Source organism: Bufo gargarizans, chromosome 9 (genome assembly GCF_014858855.1).
Source record: "Bufo gargarizans isolate SCDJY-AF-19 chromosome 9, ASM1485885v1, whole genome shotgun sequence".
NCBI classification, from domain to species: domain Eukaryota; kingdom Metazoa; phylum Chordata; class Amphibia; order Anura; family Bufonidae; genus Bufo; species Bufo gargarizans.
This window is the reverse complement of record NC_058088.1, coordinates 191,166,627-191,184,919: the sequence shown is the minus strand read 5'-3', so window position 1 is coordinate 191,184,919 and position 18,293 is coordinate 191,166,627. Positions and strand designations below refer to the sequence as shown.

The following is an 18,293-nucleotide window of genomic DNA, read 5'->3' as shown; positions in this document are numbered from 1 at the left end:
AATCTCAATTCTATCACCTCAATGCCAGTCGGGCACCTGACAACAGAAAGTTCAACAAACAAAGACAACCCCTTTAAGAGTTTAACATGTGACTCCAAGTATCTTATTTCATCCTTGGGTCTCCTATATTTCCACCCCAGTCAGTAGACAGCCCTGACAACTGCAGACTGACACCCATTAGACACCATAGGGGCAATCACTTAGGCTGAGTTCACACGGGCGAAATTTATGCGCAGGTGCAATGCGTGAGGTGAATGCATTGCACCCGCACTAGATCCCGACCCATTCATTTCTATGGGGCTGTGCACATGAGCTGTGATTTTCATGCATCACTTATGCGTTGCGTGAAAATCACAGCAAGCTCTATATTCTGCGTTTATCACGCAACGCAGGCCCCATAGAAGTGAATAGGGCTGAGTGAAAATCGCAAGCATCCACAAGCAAGTGCGGACGCTGTGCGATTTTCACGCACGGTTGCTAGGAAACGATCGGGATGGAGACCCGATCATTATTATTTTCCCTTATAACATAGTTATAAGGGAAAATAATAGCACTCTTAATACAGAATGCAAAGTACAGTAGCGCCAGAGGGGTTAAAAAAATAAATAAAAATAGTTTAACTCACCTTAATCCACTTGATTGCGCAGCCGGCATCTCTTCTGTCGTCGTCTTTGCTGTGTACAGGAAAAGGACCTGTGGTGATGTCACTCCGGTCATCACATGGTCCATCACCATGGTAAAAGATCATGTGAGACCATGTGAAGTGACGTCACCACAGGTCCTTTTCCTGTACACAGCAAAGAAGAAGACAGAAGAGATGCCGGCTGCGCGAGCAAGTGGATTAAGGCGAGTTAAAAAAAAAATAAATATGTAACCCCTCCAGCGCTATTGTACTATGTATTCTGTATTAAGAATGCTATTATTTTCCCTTATGACCATGTTATAAGGGAAAATAATACAATCTACACAGCCCCGATCCCAAACCCAAACTTCTATGAAGAAGTTCGGGGTTGGGTACCAAACATACCGATTTTTCTCACGCGCGTGCAAAATGCATTACAATGTTTTGCACTCGTGCTGAAAAATCACGCATGTTCCCGCAACGCCTATGTGAACCCAGCCTTACTTTCCACTTGAATGTCAGTGGTGAAAGGACTCGATTACATCCATAACCAGCCAGCGTAACGTCAAGCATCTCTGTGTAGTCTTCTTTGCAGAAACAGTCAACAAGATGCTGTTAACGGATCCACCAGGCAGATTATGCTACATACAGTATAGAAAAGGTTATAGCCAGCTCACCTCATCGTCCTGCACGGCGGTGCACGGAGCGGACTCAAGCCAGTCCTTTGGAAACAGAGAAAAAATGAAAGAAATGCTCCAGCACCACGATGAATAATGTGAAAATCCCGGTCTTTATTATCACCAGAAATCCAGGTGAGTACAGCAATCACAAACACTGGTGGTCCCCAGTTCCCCGGATCTACGCGTTTCGAACTGTCGTGTTCTTAGTCATGATCCTGGATTTCTGGTGATAATAAAGACCGGGATTTTCACATTATTCATCGTGGTGCTGGAGCATTTCTTTCATTTTACAGTAATGATTAGTTTCTGCTAATTGCCTCCTGTATACTGCTATATCCTCCCCCATTAGTATATATGTCAGACGCAACTAGCCTGCCTGTTTGTGGTTTCCAGTGAGCAAAGAGAGATTTTTAGGGGGCATATAAAGCCTGTCAGGTCAGCAGCCTACTCGCCCAGTATGTATTACATTTACTGAATGAAAGCAAGAACAATAGTTCAATCCACAGCAACTTGCTGATGGTTTCCAACACAATTTCCAGTTCTGTATTATGCATAATAAAAATACAAATGAAAATGTTTATCAGCGGTGGAAGAAGGGACGACAGATGGAGAGAGGCCCCTCCTGGACATTCCCACGACGCGCCCCCCGACCGTTTTGTATAGAGAATCGTCCTTTTGTATGGAGCAGAATTCCAAAGCCTACTACATCACGGACGCCCCCTCCTCCCCCATCTCCGCCTCGTCCTCTTATATCCTCAGACATAGGGACCATCTTATAACAAGTCCCTTTGATAAGAGGGGATTAACGTGTCTTTTGGGTTGCGGCCGCAGACAGAGATGGAAACCGGTTGGCGGCTTTATGTGTCACCCGATCCAAACCACAGCCCTTCGCTTGTGTGCGACATGAGACGCGGGAGGACGGCCGCACGTCTACTAGGCGATAGCTCTTCTTCGTTACCCGCACTATATGATATATAGCGGCGGCCATAGGACATAGGACGCGGTCAGACACTACCCATCTTAAAGGGACCATCTCTCCATTTATAGTGTAGGTGAATATGATTATCGCTCTATGGGTAGACTGTAGTGGTCTTCTATAGGCCAAGTGACGGCAAGTGCAGAAACCGTCCTCCATGATCATTACTTTATGAGACAGTATGGGGGACATGAATGGATTTAAAGGGATGTTGTCAGTAGGGTCAGATAATGACATCCTTACAACGTCCTATCAAAACTGATTCGAAAGGTTCGACGGCGCCCCCTGGTCTAGTGATTTTAGGATGACCTCACGCAAGTCCGTCCACAAGTCATCTCCAAGGACAGACCTCCATCTTTGGGTAGTGGGTAAGAGAGATTGTCTGTTTCTCTGGTTGCCATGGGAACGGTGCTCACTTTACCGTACGGCTGCAAAGAAAACAAAGCAGCATTCTGAAACCAAAAACCAAAGTGCTCAAAACTAAGACCCAATCTATGCGGCTCTTATAGGGTTAACCTGTGTAGTTACGACCGGCGCAGAAACCCCATTCCAGTCATCCAAGATTTACCAGTTATTAAATAGTTAACAGGATTACGGGAAATATCTTTCCCGCCGCCGTCACTGTAAGGAATCCTCCGAAGGTCAAGAATGTTGTTGTTGTTGTTGTAGGAGAAGCGGCTGCCGGGTTTAAGACCGGAAATTTCCTAGAGCGACTAATTAGTGCAGATCCTTACACAAGAGTCTGAGCAGCCGCTCGCGGACCCATAATGACTTGAGACGGGATTAGTCAGCAGGTAGGGGCGGCCTGACGCTCAGGATTATACGGCTCCTTCCAAGATCCCGACTCCTCAGACACAAAGCTCAGATCATCTACTACTGGAGAAAAGGGACCAAGACGTCCCCGACAACCACCCGGTCATCGGCAGGCGACATGTACCACCACATGAGACACGGACATCTCCACTCATACAGGGTGGACTCCCCGTCTATGAGAACACGCCCTCCGCGAAAACATATGCACTTAGGCTACTTTCACATTGGGCCCTATCCTCCAATATATTTATTACCGATCTTGTAGAACGCTTGCACAGTAACATATCCATTTATGAAGATGAGACTAAAGTAACTGACACAGAAGAGGCCAGTAAACTGTATATACGGCCACTACCGAGGACAGTATACTGTATATACGGCCACTACCGAGGACAGTATACTGTATATATACTACAGAGGACAGTATATTGTATATATACTACAGAGGACAGTATACTGTATATATACTACAGAGGGCAGTATACTGTATATACGGCCACTACCGAGGACAGTATACTGTATATATACTACAGAGGACAGTAGACTGTATATACGGCCACTACCGAGGACAGTATACTGTATATATACTACAGAGGACAGTATATTGTATATATACTACAGAGGACAGTATACTGTATATATACTACAGAGGGCAGTATACTGTATATACGGCCACTACCGAGGACAGTATACTGTATATATACTACAGAGGACAGTAGACTGTATATACGGCCACTACCGAGGACAGTATACTGTATATATACTACAGAGGACAGTATACTGTATATACGGCCACTACCGAGGACAGTATACTGTATACATACTACAGAGGACAGTGTACATACTACAGAGGACAGTATACTGTATATATACTACAGAGGACAGTATACCGTATACATACTACAGAGGACAGTATACTGTATACATACTACAGAGGACAGTATACCGTATACATACTACAGAGGACAGTATACTGTATACATACTACAGAGGACAGTGTACATACTACAGAGGACAGTATACTGTATATATACCACAGAGGACAGTATACTGTATATATACCACAGAGGACAGTATACTGTATATATACCACAGAGGACAGTATACTGTATATATACCACAGAGGACAGTATACTCTATATATACCACAGAGGACAGTATACTGTATATATATACCACAGAGGACAGTATACATACACTGCAGAGGACCGTATACTGTATATACACTACAGAGGACAGTATACTGTATATACACTACCGAGGACAGTATATACACTACCGAGGACAGTATACTGTATATACACTACCGAGGACAGTATACTGTATATACACTACAGAGGACAGTATACTGTATATACACTACAGAGGACAGTATACACACTACAGAGGACAGTATAAATACACTGCAGAGGACAGTATACTGTATATATACCACAGAGGACAGTATACATACACTGCAGAGGACAGTATACTGTATATATACCACAGAGGACAGTATACATACACTGCAGAGGACAGTATACTGTATATATATACTACAGAGGACAGTATACTGTATATACACTACAGAGGACAGTATACACACTACAGAGGACAGTATACATACACTGCAGAGGACAGTATACTGTATATATACCACAGAGGACAGTATACTGTATATACACTACAGAGGACAGTATACACACTGCAGAGGACAGTATACTGTATATACACTACAGAGGACAGTATACTGTATATACACTACCGAGGACAGTATATACACTACCGAGGACAGTATATACACTACCGAGGACAGTATATACACTACCGAGGACAGTATACTATATATACACTACCGAGGACAGTATACTATATATACACTACCGAGGACAGTATACTGTATAAACACTACAGAGGACAGTATACTGTATATACACTACAGAGGACAGTATACTGTATATACACTACAGAGGACAGTATATACACTACAGAGGACAGTATATACACTACAGAGGACAGTATACTGTATATACACTACAGAGGACAGTATACTGTATATATACCACAGAGGACAGTATACATACACTACAGAGGACAGTATACTGTATATAAACTACCGAGGACAGTATATACACTACCGAGGACAGTATACTATATATACACTACCGAGGACAGTATACTGTATAAACACTACAGAGGACAGTATACTGTATATACACTACCGAGGACAGTATATACACTACAGAGGACAGAATATACACTACAGAGGACAGAATATACACTACAGAGGACAGTATACTGTATATATACAACAGAGGACAGTATACTAATATATATATATATATATATATATATATACACACACACACACACACATACACATATACATACACACTACAGAGGACTGTATATACACTACAGAGGACAGTATACTGTATATACACTACAGAGAACAGTATATACACTACAGAGGACAGTATACTGTATATACACTACAGAGGACAGTATACTGTATACTACAGAGGACCGTATACTGTATATATACTACAGAGGACACTATACAGCTACAGATGGATCTGGATAGATTGGAGGCTTGGGCAGAGAAGTGGCAGATGAGGTTTAACACTGACAAAATGTAAGGTTATGCACATGGGAAGGAATAATGCAAGTCACCCGTACATACTAAAGGGTAACACTCAGTAACACTGACATGGAAAAGGACCTAGGAATTTTAGGGAACAGCAAACTAAGCTGTAAAAACCAGTGTCAGGCAGCTGCTGCCAAGGCCAATAAGATAATGGGTTGCATCAAAAGGGGCATAGATGGCGGTGATGAGAACATAGTCCTACCACTTTACACATCACTGGTCAGACCACACATGGAGGACTGTGTACAGTTCTGGGCTCCTGTGAACAAGGCAGACATAGCAGAGCTGGAGAGGGTTCAGAGGAGGGCAACTAAAGTAATAACTGGAATGGGGCAACTACAGGACCCTGAAAGATTATCAGCATTAGGGTTATTCACTTTAGAAAAAAGACGACTGAGGGGAGATCTAATAACTATGTATAAATATATCAGGGGTCAGTACAGAGATCACTCCCATCATCTATTTATCCCCAGGACTGTGATGAGGGGACATCCTCTGCGTCTGGAGGAAAGAAGGTTTGTACACAAACATAGAAGAGGATTCTTTACTGTAAGAGCAGTGAGACTATGGACTCTTTACTGTAAGAGCAGGGAGACTATGGACTCTTTACTGTAAGAGCAGGGAGACTATGGATTCTTTACGGTAAGAGCAGTGAGACTATGGACTCTTTACTGTAAGAGCAGGGAGACTATGGACTCTTTACTGTAAGAGCAGGGAGACTATGGACTCTTTACTGTAAGAGCAGGGAGACTATGGACTCTATACTGTAAGAGCAGGGAGACTATGGACTCTATACTGTAAGAGCAGGGAGACTATGGACTCTTTACTGTAAGAGCAGGGAGACTATGGACTCTATACTGTAAGAGCAGTGAGACTATGGACTCTATACTGTAAGAGCAGTGAGACTATGGACTCTATACTGTAAGAGCAGTGAGACTATGGACTCTATACTGTAAGAGCAGTGAGACTATGGACTCTATACTGTAAGAGCAGGGAGACTATGGACTCTTTACTGTAAGAGCAGTGAGACTATGGACTCTTTACTGTAAGAGCAGTGAGACTATGGACTCTATACTGTAAGAGCAGTGAGACTATGGACTCTATACTGTAAGAGCAGTGAGACTATGGACTCTATACTGTAAGAGCAGTGAGACTATGGACTCTATACTGTAAGAGCAGGGAGACTATGGACTCTTTACTGTAAGAGCAGTGAGACTATGGACTCTTTACTGTAAGAGCAGTGAGACTATGGACTATACTGTAAGAGCAGTGAGACTATGGACTCTATACTGTAAGAGCAGTGAGACTATGGACTCTATACTGTAAGAGCAGTGAGACTATGGACTCTTTACTGTAAGAGCAGTGAGACTATGGACTCTATACTGTAAGAGCAGTGAGACTATGGACTCTATACTGTAAGAGCAGTGAGACTATGGACTCTATACTGTAAGAGCAGTGAGACTATGGAGCTCTCTGCCTGAGGAGGTGGTGATGGGGAGTTCACTATAAGAGTCCAGGAGGGGCCTGGATGTATTTCTGGAGTGTAATAATATTACAGGCTAGAGCTACTAGAGAGGGGTCGCTGGTCCAGGGAGTTAGTCTGATGCCTGATTGGAGTCGGGAAATTATTTTTTCCACCTTAAGTAAGGAAAATTGGCTTCTACCTCTCAGGGGTTTTTTGCCTTCCTCTGGATCAACTTTCAGGATGACAGGCCGAACTGGATGGACGGACAGATGTCTTTTATCCGCCTTATGTACTATGTTACTATGTTAGCATTTTCAATTCCGTTATTGAGATCCGTCATAGGATCTCAATAGCGGAAGAAAAAGCTTCAGTTTTATTCCCATTCATTAACAATGGGGACAAAACTGAACTAAATGAAACGGAGTCATCAAAATGCATTCCTTTCCATTTGGTTGCGTCCACATCGCGGACCGAAAAACGCTGCAAGCAGCGTTTTTCTGTCCACGATGTGGTGCGGAGTAAGACACCATTGAAAGTAAATGTGGGATGGATCAGTTTTCTAGTGTGCCATATTGTGTCAGTGAAAACGGATCCGCCCCATCGACTTACATTGTGTGTCAGGATGGATCCGTTTGGCTCAGTTTCGACGGACACCAAAACGCTGCAAGCAGCCTAAAAAGCGGAATGGAGGCGGAACGGAGCCAAACTGAGGCATTCCGAGCGGATCCTTACCTATTCAGAATGCATTAAGGGAAAAACTGATCCGTTTTGAACCGCTTGTGAGAGCCCTGAAACCAAAACGCCATTGTGAAAGTAGCCTTAGTCATGCCTACTGATTTCTCCATGCCCCGGCGTGCTTCCTTATTGATATAAAAACACATTAGGTGTGATCATATAATAGTTGTTATTGCAGTGCTGATCGTGCGCTGCACACGTCATTCACCCAGTGACATCAGACGTAACGCGGGCGAGAGATAAGATTCAGATAATGAAAGCAAAGAGACTGCGCGTACAAAGAGACAACCAAGGGCACGAAGATATTTATATGCTAATCAATATTTATACACAAGACGCAAATCAAGTTCAGGAGGAACCTCCAGGAAAAACTATAGATATATCTGTAATACTGCTCCTATGTACAGGAATATAACTGCTATAATACTGCTCCTATGTACAAGAATATAACTACTATAATACTGCTCCTATGTACAAGAATATAACTACTATAATACTGCCTCCTATGTACAAGAATATAACTACTATAATACTGCCTCCTATGTACAAGAATATAACTACTATAATTCTGCTCCTATGTACAGGAATATAACTGCTATAATACTGCTCCTATGTACAAGAATATAACTGCTATAATACTGCCTCCTATGTACAAGAATATAACTACTATAATACTGCTCCTATGTACAAGAATATAACTACTATAATACTGCTCCTATGTACAAGAATATAACTACTATAATACTGCTCCTATGTACAAGAATATAACTACTATAATACTGCCTCCTATGTACTAGAATATAACTACTATAATACTGCCTCCTATGTACAAGAATATAACTACTATAATACTGCTCCTATGTACAAGAATATAACTACTATAATACTGCCTCCTATGTACAAGAATATAACTACTATAATACTGCCTCCTATGTACAAGAATATAACTACTATAATACTGCTCCTATGTACAGGAATATAACTGCTATAATACTGCTCCTATGTACAAGAATATAACTGCTATAATACTGCCTCCTATGTACAAGAATATAACTACTATAATACTGCTCCTATGTACAAGAATATAACTACTATAATACTGCTCCTATGTACAAGAATATAACTACTATAATACTGCTCCTATGTACAAGAATATAACTACTATAATACTGCCTCCTATGTACTAGAATATAACTACTATAATACTGCCTCCTATGTACAAGAATATAACTACTATAATACTGCTCCTATGTACAGGAATATAACTGCTATAATACTGCTCCTATGTACAAGAATATAACTGCTATAATACTGCCTCCTATGTACAAGGATATAACTACTATAATACTGCTCCTATGTACAAGAATATAACTACTATAATACTGCTCCTATGTACAAGAATATAACTACTATAATACTGCCTTCTATGTACAAGAATATAACTACTATAATACTGCTCCTATGTACAAGAATATAACTACTATAATACTGCTCTTATGTACAAGAATATAACTACTATAATACTGCCCCTATGTACAAGAATATAACTACTATAATACTGCCTCCTATGTACAAGAATATAACTACTATAATACTGCCTCCTATGTACAAGAATATAACTACTATAATACTGCCTCCTATGTACAAGAATATAACTACTATAATACTGCTCCTATGTACAAGAATATAACTACTATAATACTGCCTCCTATGTACAAGAATATAACTACTATAATACTGCCTCCTATGTACAAGAATATAACTACTATAATACTGCTCCTATGTACAAGAATATAACTACTATAATACTGCTCCTATGTACAGGAATATAACTGCTATAATACTGCCTCCTATGTACAAGGATATAACTACTATAATACTGCCTCCTATGTACAAGAATATAACTACTATAATACTGCCTCCTATGTACAAGGATATAACTACTATAATACTGCTCCTATATACAAGAATATAACTACTATAATACTGCCTCCTATGTACAAGAATATAACTACTATAATACTGCCTCCTATGTACAAGAATATAACTACTATAATACTGCCTCCTATGTACAAGGATATAACTACTATAATACTGCTCCTATATACAAGAATATAACTACTATAATACTGCCTCCTATGTACAAGAATATAACTACTATAATACTGCTCCTATGTACAAGAATATAACTACTATAATACTGCCTCCTATGTACAAGAATATAACTACTATAATACTGCAGCACACTAAGTACCGCTCAGACCTCTATGACATTGCCTAGTTATCGTCTCCCTGTAATCAGTTCTCAGTACCCCCCCCCCCCCCTTCCCCCTTTATTTCCAGCATCTTCCTCTGGTAAGTCACCAGGTCCTGGCTTGTGAAGGACTCTCTCCCCGCCCTTCCCCCCACCCCCAGAGGCTGGCACCCAGCTTTTCCTTACACAGATGTGACATGTGACTTGTCAGCAGTAATTTTTGGGCAGTGCAATGGTTTTTACTTGGCGCTATGTTTTGGCTCTGGCTGCCCCTCGGGGTTCAGGGTGGTTTACGCCACGCACATGTCAGCAGTATAGAGCGGGCACACCCCGCCAGTGCCGCCACATAAAGTGCTGCAGCTGACAGACGGAACTGGAAAGGAAATATAGGATTTCTTTCCTATTGCAACTTCATAGTGCTTTATCCTCTAGTCACATCCAAAGCTGCCTTCACAATACCATTGGCTGCTCATGGAAAAATGATTGTGGGTTATAAACACTTTGCGGTAAGTTATGCGAGAGCTGCAACTAAGCTGTAGCTGTGTGACCGCCATCTGAGCTCCCACAATGCACTGCAACAGGACACCAGATAGATTTCAATGCAGCTCTGGCTGTGACTGGAGTAGAAGACTCATTGAGTTACAATTTAAACAACAGATTGATAACACAAAGTATCTGGAAACTTATTTCAATGTAATTTGCAACATTTTTTACTTTTTTTCTAAGTGGAGTTCCCCTCTAAGGAAGGTCCTTCCCCAGGAATAGTCCCAGTCCCTGAATTATCCTATTTTTTCTTAGAAACTCTACAAGATTTACCTGCTACTTGTAAGAAACTGAAGAAGAGAAGAGGTTAAATTTTTCACAGATAATATTTTTCCATGAAGTGAGTGAATCATCATCTGCAGCGGAGCCTCATCAGCCGCCCACCTCCCCTGCATCGTGCAGCATCAGACATGGGGCCCTCTGGTAAACAACACGGCCCCGGGGCCAACTGCACGACCCACTCAGTGGAGACAACAGCAAACAGAGGTTGTCACAGCCCCGCCCCCTGCTGATGACATCACTCATATCATGACATTGTGATCACACATGAGATCCAGGCACCTTATACTACAGCAACATCTATTACTGCTGACAACCTGCCTGTATATCATGTCTGAGAGGTTGTCACAACCCCGCCCCCTGCTGATGACATCATTGATCAGACAATAAAAACATGACAATCACGCGTTCTGAAGGTGGTCCGCCTCCATCAGGCTGCTTCATCAAGGTAGGTACAAGATATATACACACACAGTGATGACCCGGAAATGAATGGTGCATTCCGTATTTTTCGGACTATAAGACGCACCTAAGGATTTAGAAGAGGAAAATAAGAAAAAAATATATACAGGTCATTCTCAAAAAATTAGCATATTGTGATAAAATTAATTATTTTCTGTAATGTACTGATAAACATTAGACTTTCATATATTTTAGATTCATTACACACCAACTGAAGTAGTTCAAGCCTTTTATTGTTTTAATATTGATGATTTTGGCCACAGCTCATGAAAACCCAAAATTCCTATCTAAAAAAATTAGCATATCACGAAAAGGTTCTCTAAACGAGCTATTAACCTAATCATCTGAATCAACTAATTAACTCTAAACACCTGCAAAATATTCCTGAGGCTTTTACAAACTCCCAGCCTGGTTCATTACTCCAAACCGCAATCATGGGTAAGACTGCCGACCTGACTGCTGTCCAGAAGGCCATCATTCACACCCTCAAGCAAGAGGGTAAGACACAGAAAGACATGTCTGAAGGAATAGGCTGTTCCCAGAGCGCTGTATCAAGGCACCTCAGTGGGAAGTCTGTGGGAAGGAAAAAGTGTGGCAGAAAACGCTGCACAACGAGAAGAGGTGACCGGACCCTGAGGAAGATTGTGGAGAAGGACCAATTCCAGACCTTGGGGGACCTGCGGAAGCAGTGGACTGAGTCTGGAGTAGCAACATCCAGAGCCCCCGTGTACAGGCGTGTGCAGGAAATGGGCTACAGGTGCCGCATTCCCCAGGTCAAGCCACTTTTGAACCAGAAACAGCGGCAGAAGCGCCTGACCTGGGCTACAGAGAAGCAGCACTGGACTGTTGCATGTCATTCGGAAATCAAGGTGCCAGAATCTGGAGGAAGACTGGGGAGAGGGAAATGCCAAAATGCCTGAAGTCCAGTGTCAAGTACCCACAGTCAGTGATGGTCTGGGGCGCCATGTCAGCTGCTGGTGTTGGTCCACTGTGTTTTATCAAGGGCAGGGGCAATGCAGCCGCTATCAGGAGATTTTGGAGCACTTCATGCTTCCATCTGCTGAAAAGCTTTATGGAGATGAAGATTTCATTTTTCAGCACGACCTGGCACCTGCTCACAGCGCCAACACCACTGGTAAATGGTTTACTGACCATGGTATTACTGGGCTCAACTGGCCTGCCAACTCTCCTGACCTGAACCCCATAGAGAATCTGTGGGAAATTGGGAAGAAAAAGTTGAGAGACGCAAGACCCAACACTCTGGATGAGCTTAAGGCCGCTATCGAAGCATCCTGGGCCTCCATAACACCTCAGCAGTGCCACAGGCTGATGGCCTCCATGCCACGCCGCAGTGAAGCATCCTGGGCCTCCATAACACCTCAGCAGTGCCACAGGCTGATTGCCTCCATGCCACGCCGCATTGAAGCATCCTGGGCCTCCATAACACCTCAGCAGTGCCACAGGCTGATTGCCTCCATGCCACGCCGCACTGAAGCATCCTGGGCCTCCATAACACCTCAGCAGTGCCACAGGCTGATTGCTTCCATGCCACGCCGCATTGAAGCCTCCTGGGCCTCCATAACACCTCAGCAGTGCCACAGGCTGATTGACTCCATGCCACGCCGCATTGAAGCCTCCTGGGCCTCCATAACACCTCAGCAGTGCCACAGGCTGATTGCTTCCATGCCACGCCGCATTGAAGCAGTGATTTCTGCAAAAGGATTCCCGACCGAGTATTGAGTGCAGAACTGAACATAATTATTTGAAGGTTGACTTTTTTTGTATTAAAAACACTTTTCTTTTATTGGTCGGATGAAATATGCTAATTTTTTTAGATAGGAAATTTGGGTTTTCGTGAGCTGTGGCCAAAATCATCAATATCAAAACAATAAAAGGCTTGAACTACTTCAGTTGTGTGTAATGAATCTAAAATATATGAAAGTCTAATGTTTATCAGCACATTACAGAAAATAATGAACTTTATCACAATATGCTAATTTTTTGAGAAGGACCTGTATTTTCCAACAGACCTCAGAGCAGACCCCCAAATCAGATTTGCATTCTTCATCAGACCCCCCAACCACCATCAGCGACGGAGGGGATGAGGAAGCCCCGGGGGACCGCGCGACGGAGGGGATGAGGAAGCCCCGGGGGACCGCTCGACGGAGGGGATGAGGAAGCCCCGGGGGACCGCGCGACGGAGGGGATGAGGAAGCCCCGGGGGACCGCGCGACGGAGGGGATGAGGAAGCCCCGGGGGACCGCTCGACGGAGGGGATGAGGAAGCCCCGGGGGACCGCGCGACGGAGGGGATGAGGAAGCCCCGGGGGACCGCGCGACGGAGGGGATGAGGAAGCCCCGGGGGACCGCGCGACGGAGGGGCTGAGGAAGCCCCGGGGGACCGCGCGACGGAGGGGCTGAGGAAGCCCCCGGGGGACCGCGCGACGGAGGGGCTGAGGAAGCCCCCGGGGGACCGCGCGACGGAGGGGCTCTCATGAAGTTGGCATAGCTGTGTCTATTCACCGTTCCCCCTCCACTCTCTTTTTGGTGCGCACATTAATGCTTACCTGTTTTGCGGTAACGCTTGTGATGTCACTTCCTGGCTTGTTTTAATCATTTCCTTTTTTTGGCGCGGTTATCCTAATGCTGGGATCACGTTTAATTTCCTTTATATACTTTTCATGCGTTATGTATTTAGCAGTGTATTAACCAGTTATATACCATTCACTTCCCCGTCATCATTGTGTATCTACATCTTGGACCTACCATGATGAGGACGGCGGACCGCCATTGAAACGCGTTGCTGATTATAATGTTTTTGTTTTATTCCCGATAACACGTTTTATACCAGTCCGCAGTGCAGCGCGCCGGGATTTTCTCCACATCCCTGATAGATTTACACTGGGATCAGACATGAGATCCACACACCTTATACTACAGTAACATCTATTACTGCTGACAACCTGCCCGTGTATCCTGTCTGAGAGGTTGTCACTGCCCCACCCCCTTCACAAGTGACACCAAGTACACGATTAGTAGTCAGGAGAAGAGACTGAAGACATCAAGTCCTGGACTTCCTCTCTTTATCTGTCCCTGGGAAAGCTGGGTCTGTAGTCAGGAAGGTCTCACAATAGCTCACTATGGAGCGGGCCCCGACCATGTCCCAGCATGCGCCCCCTAGAGGCTGACAGAACAGTAGCATGGTGATCCATCACGCCATAGCTGGGTGACAACCCCTGCAGCAGCTTTGACAGAGGCCGTGTTAGTTGTCAGCCAGCCATGTTGCCCATAGCAACCAATCACATTGCACTGAAGAGCCGTTAAAGGAACACAGACCCTAAAAACACCTCCCCCTCCCTGCACAATCGCTGAATGGTACTGGAATCCCTGCAGCGGCATCCGTTTTTTTTTTTTGCCGACGTGGCGGATATTTTAGGACATTCACAGACGACCATAAAACAGCAGTCTCTGATGTGACTGCTCTCGGGCCGGATACCAGCAATTGTAATTATACCAGGGAACTGCTAATTTAGGCATTTTCAGACGAGTGGAGCGCCCCTTTAAGTGCACTGCCTATCCCTTCCACGTCCCTCATTACTACAGTGTGTATTTAGCCCTAATTTTAGCTCCGAGGTCCACAGGTCCCTTGCGTACGGCAATGAGGGCGAGGCTAGAAAAGCGACACAAGCCCAAAATTAATAACCTGCGATATCTGAGCGGACCACACACGGGGCAGGGAGGCGCGTTAACCCCTGGCAGACCGGGACAAACTGGAAAAAAAAGGTTAAAAAATAAAATAAATTACCAAAAATTTCCAGCATCCGCACAGAAAAGAATAGCGAGAAGTGACACAGACAACCGGGGTCATCCTTGCCACCCCTAGACACAGATGTCATACTTCTCACAGCTGAAGGTTTGTTACATTGTATCCAGTCCAGACAATCCTCTGTGATGTACACACATCAGCAGCACACATCCCCATCTGTTCTGGTGGTTTGTTACAATGTATCAGTCTGGAGTCTGAACTGTCTAGACTGGATACAAGTGGAACAAACCCTCAGCTGTGAGATAGATCTGCACTGGTGTTCAGCCACTGCATGTAAACAAGAATGATTTCATTCACTGACCACAAGCAGAGATGTTGCAAACAGTGCCCCAGGGTGTATTGGAAGGATGCAGGACATTGCACGGGGAAGGTGCGAACTGTGGCTTACACACTGGTTGACTCCAACCTGTGATAACACTACAACTCCCAGCATACTCAGACCAAGGCACCCCCACAGGAGCAACACCTCACCCTCCAAAGAAGAGATTACTATAGACCCATACTGATCAGCAAGTGGGGGACACAGCACAAGCGGCAGGGGCCCCGGGGTGTACTCACTGTGCAGGGCTCAGGACGCTGCTCTCATCTCTCCGCTCTGCCGGGGTCTGGAGCCTCCACTGTCAGCCGAGCGCCCTCCAGCGCCCCTGCCGGCCACACTGAGGAGCTGCACCCTCCGTACACAGACAAGTCTCTGGGAATAGCGCCCCTGCCGGCCACACTGGAGAGCTACAAGCTGAGGGGAGGCTGCACCCAACAGGTGAATTAGGTCTCATTAGAACAACACCAGCAGCAGCTTCTAATGTCATCATAATCTCCAAGGTCATGGCGTGCTGCTGTATCTAATCCTGTCCTGTGTGATACTGCCTGCTGAGCTGTGTATCTAATCCTATCCTGTGTGATACTGTCTGCTGAGCTGTGTATCTAATCCTATCCTGTGTGATACTGTCTGCTGAGCTGTGTATCTAATCCTGTCCTGTGTGATACTGCCTGCTGAGCTGTGTATCTAATCCTCTCCTGTGTGATACTGTCTGCTGAGCTGTGTATCTAATCCTATCCTGTGTGATACTGCCTGCTGAGCTGTGTATCTAATCCTGTCCTGTGTGATACTCTGCTGAGCTGTGTATCTAATCCTATCCTGTGTGATACTGCCTGCTGAGCTGTGTATCTAATCCTATCCTGTGTGATACTGTCTGCTGAGCTGTGTATCTAATCCTATCCTGTGTGATACTGTCTGCTGAGCTGTGTATCTAATCCTATCCTGTGTGATACTGTCTGCTGAGCTGTGTATCTAATCCTATCCTGTGTGATACTGTCTGCCGAGCTGTGTATCTAATCCTATCCTGTGTGATACTGCCTGCTGAGCTGTGTATCTAATCCTATCCTGTGTGATACTGTCTGCTGAGCTGTGTATCTAATCCTGTCCTGTGTGATACTGCCTGCTGAGCTGTGTATCTAATCCTATCCTGTGTGATACTGTCTGCTGAGCTGTGTATCTAATCCTATCCTGTGTGATACTGTCTGCTGAGCTGTGTATCTAATCCTATCCTGTGTGATACTGTCTGCTGAGCTGTGTATCTAATCCTATCCTGTGTGATACTGACTGCTGAGCTGTGTATCTAATCCTATCCTGTGTGATACCGTCTGCTGAGCTGTGTATCTAATCCTATCCTGTGTGATACTGTCTGCTGAGCTGTGTATCTAATCCTATCCTGTGTGATACTGTCTGCTGAGCTGTGTATCTAATCCTACCCTGTGTGATACTGTCTGCTGAGCTGTGTATCTAATCCTATCCTGTGTGATACTGTCTGCTGAGCTGTGTATCTAATCCTCTCCTGTGTGATACTGTCTGCTGAGCTGTGTATCTAATCCTATCCCGTGTGATACTGTCTGCTGAGCTGTGTATCTAATCCTATCCCGTGTGATACTGTCTGCTGAGCTGTGTATCTAATCCTATCCCGTGTGATACTGTCTGCTGAGCTGTGTATCTAATCCTATCCCGTGTGATACAGTCTGCTGAGCTGTGTATCTAATCCTACCCTGTGTGATACTGTCTGCTGAGCTGTGTATCTAATCCTATCCTGTGTGATACTGTCTGCTGAGCTGTGTATCTAATCCTGTCCTGTGTGATACTGCCTGCTGAGCTGTGTATCTAATCCTATCCTGTGTGATACTGTCTGCTGAGCTGTGTATCTAATCCTATCCTGTGTGATACTGTCTGCTGAGCTGTGTATCTAATCCTACCCTGTGTGATACTGTCTGCTGAGCTGTGTATCTAATCCTATCCTGTGTGATACTGTCTGCTGAGCTGTGTATCTAATCCTATCCTGTGTGATACTGTCTGCTGAACTGTGTATCTAATCCTCTCCTGTGTGATACAGCCTGCTGAGCGGTGTATCTAATCATATCCTGTGTGATACTGTCTGCTGAGCTGTGTATCTAATCCTACCCTGTGTGATACCTCTGTTGAGCTGTTTGGTAGATATGTGCAGGTGGCGCCGCTGATCGATTCTCCGATTTCCATCGCTCTCGGACTCTCCGCTCTGGCGCTGCTGGGACACATCATGGCGCACACTACGGGATAAATATGGCGGCATGGCACCAGGTCGTCGCCCTCGGCTCTGGGGTTTCCTCTAGGGCCGTGTTCACATCTGCGCTGCAGACTGCAGGACAATATAGCGCAGCATGCAGCGATAATCTGCCCGGTGTCGGATCTTATTGTGGTCAATGGGGTCAACCGGGAATGGTTTGTTATGGTCATGTGACGGCGGCGCTTCCATTATAGTAGATCAGGTGTGAACCCGGCCTAACAGCATAAGCGGTGTGAGAGGATGGGGGTTGTAGTGCTCCCTTCCCCCGTGGATTATTTATCCATGCTGTAAAGGGAAACCTCTCCCGTACGTCTCTCCTGCGCCTATTAGCACCTAGATTACAGGGAGACTCGGCCAGTCCATAATCCGGGCTCCGGGATTAGAGCGCCGGCAACGAATCCAGAACCGCAGATGTCTCCAGAGGG

The 18,293-nt window shown here is 44.7% G+C and overlaps 1 protein-coding gene across 1 annotated transcript in view; it reads right to left on the bottom strand.

The window, feature by feature from the left end:
- Positions 1 to 15,925, bottom strand: part of LOC122919320 (dual specificity testis-specific protein kinase 1-like) — a 38,002-nt gene extending 22,077 nt beyond the window's left edge. Inside the window, exon 1 of the mRNA XM_044268275.1 lies at positions 15,839 to 15,925. Coding sequence (XP_044124210.1) covers position 15,839 — 1 coding nt within the window. The 5' untranslated portion in view covers positions 15,840 to 15,925. The remainder of the gene's footprint in view (positions 1 to 15,838) is intronic.
- Positions 15,926 to 18,293: the final 2,368 nt, after the last annotated feature.